Below are 7197 nucleotides of genomic sequence, written 5' to 3'. Positions count from 1 at the left end.
GGCTGACGGAACACAAGGTGGCCTGGTATTTCCAGTCAGACAAGCTCCGAACCTATGTGAATGGCCAGTGGTGCGAGTTACCGGTCGTTCGGACTGGTGAAACGACGCTGCAACGTGATAGTCCCACGGTAGTCCACGCAAGGACCCCAGCAGAGCAAGCATACGAGATCTTGGCCAAACAAGTGGCGGGTATGTCAGCCGAGGAGGCAGCAGTATTCCTACGCCCGCCTCCAAGGAGGTATAAGTCCCACGCGGAGACTAAGGCGAAGGCGCGGATAACGCCGCTCGTTCGTCAGGCGGCGGACGACACAAATGATCTCAGTACTCCATTGCACGGTTTGCATCTCATACTGGCTCTGCCCGAAGCCGGTTCGGCAGTGCCCTTAAGGCTCTCTGATGAATGGCAAAGCGCGCTTTGTTGCGCGTTAATTGGGAATCAACCCACGTCCTCCGGCTGGCGTAGCCCTTTGGCCTCCACCGCCTCGGTGACAGCGGAGAGTGACGAGGAGTCTCCCTGGTCTATGGCAAAACTCGAGCACAATCTGTTCGACGAATGGATAACTTCGCCAGAGGCGCAGGATATTCCATGTGAGGTTGCCTAGGTGGTGCACGAGTATCGACGGGTTTTTCCCGATACGTTACCGAAAGGATTACCGCCGAAGCGCCCTCATGCTCACCATATTCTCCTTGTGCCCGGAAAACTTCCAGAGAGGTCTGCAATATACCGTATGACCCCAGATCAGCTCACATTCCACAAACAGGAGATAGCTAAACTATCGGACAGTGGTTGGATTGGACCGACCTATTCGCCTATTTGCTCTTCTACGATCATGGTGGACAAACGTGATGATGGCTCCGGGGAGCGGAAGATGCGTATGGTTGTCAATTACCAGGCTCTAAATGCCCTTACGATAGCCCCTGCTTTTCCACTACCTCCCATTCAAACCATTATGGAGCTGCTGGGAGGCGCCTAGTATTTTTCCACCTTGGATCTTGAAGCAGAATTCCATCAAATACGTATGGCTAAGGAAGACCGGTGGAAGACGGCTTTCCGGTCCGTTCTCGGACTATTCGCGTACCGCGTGATGCCCTTCGGCCTTAAGGGTGCTCCCGCTACGTTCCAGGCCAATATTAATGCCTATCTACAACCTTTATTGGACCAGGGCGTTATTGCATACCTAGATGATGTACTTATCTATAATTCTGATCTCTCTGGGGACGCTTCTCTTCTGCGACAAGTCCTAAGCATTTTTCTTAGACATCAGTTCTACCCAAAATTCCGCAAATGCAAATTTGCAAGGCAAACAATTACTTATTTGCGTTATACCGTTTCGGCTACGGGGATCAAACCCGCAGAAGATAAAATCGCAGCCATCCGGCAGTGGCCAGAGGTGCTGGAGTACGAAACGCAAGTGCGCCAGTTCCTCGGTACCATAAACTACTGTCGCATGTTCATGGGACCGGACTATGCAGACGTTGCCCGGCCGCTGGCTCACCTAACACGTAAAGACGTCAGCTTCAAATGGACAGAGCTTCACACGCAAGCGGTGCGGCAGCTCAAACAGCGCTTAATCGACTTCACTACCTTACAAGTCCCTGACACGACGAAACCCTTCGAGTTGTACACAGATGCCTCTGGTTATGCGATCGGAGCAGTTCTCGAACAAGACGGCAAACCCATCCGCTTCCTCAGCCAAGTCATGAAACCCACGCAACAGAGATACTCAATCTACGATGAGGAACTCTTGGCGTTGGCCATGGCACTGGACAAGTGGTCGCAGTTGCTCCGTGTCTCCAAGGTAACGGCTTACACTGATCATCAAGCTCTAACCCATCTCCAACGACTTCAAGCATCGAAGCCTCTGCGCGGACGCACCGCCCGGTGGCCAGACTTCCTTGCGGAGTTCCCGGATTTGCACATCACGTATGTTCAAGGAGCGCGCAATCAAGTTGCCGACGCCTTGTCTCGCCGTCCCGACCTCCTTAACACCCGCTCGCACGACACACCATCGGTACCGCTGATGCTCGCAATACGACAAGCGAGCGCGGCTCCCCGCTCTCGTGGTCCGCCTCCCAACTACCGAGAGCTCGCCGGAATTCGTCCGCGATCCCCTCGGCGATGCAGCACGCCGTTTGCGCCTTTTTCTGCGCCGCCGGAACCCAACCCCGAGCCGGAACCTTCTACACTCACAACGAAGCCACCGGCTGACCGTCCTGATGTGCGCCATTGGCCGCAAGCGTACTCGAAGTGTCCTGTTTTTCGCGTTCCCTACAAAGCCGCAGCAAACCAACCGGTAGAAGCTCTGCAAATCGAGTTTTGTAATCGCCAATTTACCTTTCGCTACGTAGAGCCTTACCTGCACATCCGCGTTCATGGACTGTGGCGCACCTGCGTTCCACAATTCCCTGAGTTCCTTACTCACGTTCTGCATTCGCATCACGACCATGTCACAGCCGGCCATCGAGGCCAGAAAAAGACCTTTGGCGCTCTCAGCAAGCACTACTACTGGCCAGAAATGCGTGCCTACACTACTGCTTAAATTGAGTCATGTACCCACTGTCGTGCATCAAAGTCCATTACCCAGAAGCCTGCAGGCCTTCTTCAACAGTTGCTCATCCCTTCTCGTCGATGGGCGCACGTGACCCTCGATTTCATAACAAATCTTCCCCTTACAACGACAGGGCACGACTCGATCCTTGTCATGGTCGACTCCCTTAGCAAGATGGCTCATTTCGTTCCTGCAAAGAAGTCATTCACAGCAGCAGATACCGTGGAGCTTCTCGCAGACCGTCTTATCCGCTGTTACGGATTTCCAGAAGTGCTTATATCGGACAGCGACCCCCGTTTCCAGTCGGATCTATGGCACCAATTCTGTCGCCACTTTAATATCAAACGGCGCATGTCCTCGTCCTACCATCCTCAAAGCGACGTTCAAACTGAACGTGTTAGCCGCACACTCGAGCAGATGCTTCGTACCTACATCCAATCTGACGAACGCGAGTGGCAGCGTTTGCTTTCGGCCTTGGAACTTGCTTACAACACAGCAAGTCATTCCTCCACCGAGCTCTCTCCCTTCGAGGTCATGATTGACGAGAATCTGCTGGCTGCTGCGAACCTTGATATCGTAGGCGCGTTAGCTGCTACGCTCACTCCTCCGATGACTAAGCTTTGCCGGCAGCTCTGCGACAGAGCACAGAGCCACATGCTGAAGGCAAAATGGCAGCAGAAGTACTACGCAGACACAAAGCGCCGAGCCGTGGAGTATGTAGTGGGAGGCAAGGTTTGGCTCAGTAACAAGCACTTACCGCGTTTTAACAGCTGCCCTAAGTTCGAGCCCCGTTACCGCGGACACTTTGAAGTCATTGAACGTATACAGACCGCTGCCTACAGCCTCGCTTTGCCTCGTACTTATGCATGCCACAACGTTTTCCTTGCTTTGAAGTTAGGTCCCCACCGGCCCCGCCCTCCAAACTTGGTTCCCCAGAGAGCCGATACCGCCTGGCCCCCTATCTGCGATGCGGCAGCAAGTCCAACAGAGGAGGATGAGGCCGATTATATTATGGACAAGCGCGGCTCAGGAACCGACGCCCAGGATCTCATCAAGTGGCGCGGTACTCCCGAAGATCAAGCCACGTGGGAGCCCGCTCACCACCTAACAGGGTGCCCGGCATTCCTTTGCGCTTGGCATCGCCGCCAGCGGAGACGTCTTCAGGCTCGAAAACATCTTGCTCCGAAGCGTAGCGATTTGGCTCCGTCAGCTTCCGCCGCCCGCAATGCGGGCAGCCTTACCTGAGGAGTGAAAAGGTAGCGGTGCGCACCGCATGCGCTCTTGGCATTAGCGTCAGAAGGGTGACATTAGCTTCATAAGGGAGCAGAGACTGAAACATTAGAAATCATGTGCTTGGCGTAGGCCGGTTCAGTACGGCAAGGAAGGAAGTTGTAGCGCGCAGTCACTACAATAGGGCTTGCTGGTGACCTTCAGAGGATAACTAGCTGGTGACCTACAAAAGGTTAAGAGGTGAAGACGCTTATCGAGCGCGGAAACGTCCTACTAGTAAAACAAAAGAGCACTTAATCAGCAAAATGGCGTGCATAAACTAGAAACGTCTACGAATACTCTAATACTGGAGACATGCTGGCAACGTGCGGATCACCTTCCTACCGGGCAAAAAAGCAAAAACAATGAGGAGCGGCTTTTATGAAATTTGGTTTTGAGAACTCAGAACAGAACCGCCTTTTCAATAATTTGGTGTTTGTTTCCTGAGAGATGCGTCGATAGTAGAGAGTATTTCATAGAGTGCCCAAGTCGTGGGCCAGGTAGCATCGTAATCGCTGCAGAGATTGCGGTTTACTAGAGAACCAGCGCCATTATAGTATACAGCGCCTTCAGCTGTGACTACGCTCCTACCTGGCCCAAGAATAGGGCACCCTATGAAAAATCTTCTACCTTCGACGCATCTTTTATGAAGCAGTTACCAAAATAATAGCAGTAATCGTCTCAAATTCTGACATCGATTTACCTTAAAAGTTCCCCCCCCACTCTGGTTTCTTTCTTCCTTGGCGGCCCTGTGGGGCGGTGGCTCCCACCGGTGCCGGTGTTTCTGCCAGCCCTAGTCTTAGGGTATTCACAGACATATCTACTTTACGTATGCTATTTTGCTGATAAATTGCCTTACCTAGTAGATAGTTCCTCCCCTCGCTCAGCGTGTTCACCTCGTAGGTCACCAGCTGGCTATCTTCCTAAGGGCAAGTCCTATTGTAGTGCCTGCGCACTACAGCCATCGTCTGCGTTGCACGAGTGTCCTTATACACTGAACATTTTGTGGTGCGTGGAATGCTATGCGCCGGTCACCAGCGCGTTGCGCGGGCAGACAAAAGTCGCGCAATTACTTTGGTAGGCGAGCTGACCGCGCGAGCTGACCCCAGTTTGGCTCTCACATAACATTCTATAACTGATTACGAAAATAAACACCTGCCTCTACTCACTAAATGAAGAGAAACATAAAGTAAAAACAACAAGGCCTCATCCTTTGTAAGGAAAGATTGCTGTTCTGTTCCCTGGCTGTCCGTATGCGCATTGGCACCACCACTCCAATACTGCATTCCACAAAGCCTGGGATAAGCTGCAGTGGAGACTATCTCCAACCTGCTATGAAAGTAGGCTTCTTTGTGTAGTCTTTGTAGTCTTGCATATATCCTTCTTGTATTGGACCAAGTAACCTTTAAAAGCCGTTAAACTGCCGGCCAAAAACGCCGCGGATAAGCTGCAGTGAAACCTAGAACGAAACTCCTGTTGTACTGAATTTCTCCGTTTGGTTTTTGTAATCACACATTAATCGTCCTAGAAGTTGTTTACTGCCAGCATATAATCTCTAGAGGTCGTTTTCTGCCAGCCACAGAAACCTGGGACTAGCTGCAATGAATCCAAGAAGCAACCTACTACGATGCTAATTTTAATTGATTAGTTTTCTTAGTCAAACATTAATTGTTATGGTATTGAACTATATACCATCTGAGGGCTTTTTGGGCGGAACATATTGTTACTCTGCAGATTGCATTCTGCTCCTTAGCCCACATCCTGTTAGTTGAGGTGATTCGACTCAGACATCTGCGAAAAAAGTTGAACATTGCCCATTAGCACTCAACACTTCCCATCATCGTCTCAGTTTAGTACTTTGGAAGTGCTTTCTTTAGACGAAAGCTTTCTACCAGGGAGTTCCAGGCAGCATTCGACTATGGCAGGGCATGTCAAAATTACAGCCCTCGTTTCAAGAAGACAGCTGAAACCAATGAGCTGGTATGGCTAATTAAAGGCAACCGAAGACTGAAATTCGAGTTTGTTAATGCTCATGCAACCGACTCACGCTGCTTTGAGCAAGTGTAGGGACGCTGCGGCCTTCGCCGAGTCAGCAGCATTCCTGCACGTGTTTCAGTGCTGAGGGTTCACGAATGAAGCATGCGCATACCCATCTATAATATTTATTCAGAGGTAAGAAAATAATTAATACAGAAATATATGCAGCAATCGGCAAATCTTGGCGAACAACTCAGGAAGCTGCGCGTGTGAATTGGAGCTCGATAGTGTTCTCATGGATGCAGACCTGCTGCTATCTCAACTCGACAGTATCGACTAATATTGTCAAGGTGTCCACGCTTCTCACTGTGTGTTACAACTCTAGATTACTAAAACTTCAGCTTAAAGCAACGTTGACTGTTTTGACTGTTTTAGTAACTCGGGAATGCGCAGCTGCTAGCATGTCAGCGCTTCTTAGCTCTTGGTGGTCCGCAGCACACCACAGCAGGAAAACGAGCCCCACGCTCATTGAAGTATAGCTTACAGAATGCACTGAAACGCATGATCAGAAGACAACTAATTTCCTACACTGTCGTGTTTCGCGCTTCGTTTTCCAAGATGCACTTCTGGCTCCTAATATCCTTCACCTGCTTTCTCGCTGGTGTTAGAGAACATGGGTTCTTCCAGCCAGGGGTGGCAGCCACTCTTACGGTTGAGGCCCAACTCTCTCATAGCGAATTATTTGTGCAGAACCGGAAATTTTTGACTGTCTTTAACAAGCCTCGCCAATTTGCTCTTTCTGTTTTCCTCAATCTTGCCATCATCTTCATAGGAGTGGCACTCGCTTACGTGGTTATGCAGTGCCACAGATACCTAAAAGCTCACTGGACGAACAAAAATAGCAGCCCCCTTGGACGTCGAATGTCTGGCGAAGAAGAAAATAGTAGCTTTGTAAGATAGTAAATTTCAAGGACCAAAGGCGGGGCTCTTGACTACATTTGCCGCGTCCCCTTCACGGTTCGACGCATCAAGCGTTAAATGTGCTACAGTGTAGCATCCGCTCCCTGATCTTTGCTTTTTGCCCTAATAAAGGCTGCTGTCACTTCTTAGAAAGCGTTGCGCCGAAAAGGAACCGTTTAATCACGTGGAGAACAAATGCATACACACAGTAGAAGAATATCGCCGTTAATTACGTTGCCGTTGCATTGGAAGTTCATACTCAGCGCAACAGCTCTGAGGCTTATTTTCAAATATTCGTCTGCAGCTAACATGGCAAACGCCATGGATCGTGCTAGGTAATCCCGTAAAGGAGAGCACCCAATAGCGCCCGGTGGTGTATGGTTTTTTACGTGAGCTGTTGGCACCTGTGACCGTCACATAGGAGAGGGAAAGAACGTTCTGT

General features: G+C 50.5%; 3 protein-coding genes across 3 annotated transcripts; all 3 read left to right on the top strand.

The window, feature by feature from the left end:
• Nucleotides 1-191: 191 nt before the first annotated feature.
• Nucleotides 192-974, top strand: ENH_00045050 (Reverse transcriptase, related; the record flags this gene model as incomplete). The annotated part of the gene is made up of 2 exons (XM_013585419.1): nt 192-588; nt 739-974. The coding sequence occupies 2 exons, from the start codon at nt 192-194 to the stop codon at nt 972-974; spliced, it is 633 nt and encodes a 210-aa protein (XP_013440873.1).
• Nucleotides 975-1019: 45 nt separating this feature from the next.
• On the top strand, nt 1020-2540 carry ENH_00045040 (OSJNBa0042D13.18 protein, related; the record flags this gene model as incomplete). Its single annotated transcript, XM_013585418.1, has 1 exon — nt 1020-2540. The coding sequence occupies one exon, from the start codon at nt 1020-1022 to the stop codon at nt 2538-2540; it is 1521 nt and encodes a 506-aa protein (XP_013440872.1).
• A 183-nt stretch (nt 2541-2723) lies between these two features.
• ENH_00045030 (OSJNBa0039K24.13 protein, related) lies at nt 2724-3794 on the top strand (the record flags this gene model as incomplete). The annotated part of the gene is made up of 1 exon (XM_013585417.1): nt 2724-3794. The coding sequence occupies one exon, from the start codon at nt 2724-2726 to the stop codon at nt 3792-3794; it is 1071 nt and encodes a 356-aa protein (XP_013440871.1).
• Nucleotides 3795-7197: the final 3403 nt, after the last annotated feature.

The sequence above is a fragment of the Eimeria necatrix genome, genomic scaffold (genome assembly GCF_000499385.1).
Source record: "Eimeria necatrix Houghton genomic scaffold, Enh_scaff33, whole genome shotgun sequence".
NCBI classification, from domain to species: domain Eukaryota; phylum Apicomplexa; class Conoidasida; order Eucoccidiorida; family Eimeriidae; genus Eimeria; species Eimeria necatrix.
The sequence above is the reverse complement of the archived record's forward strand: the minus strand, read 5'-3'. Positions and strand labels throughout refer to the sequence as shown.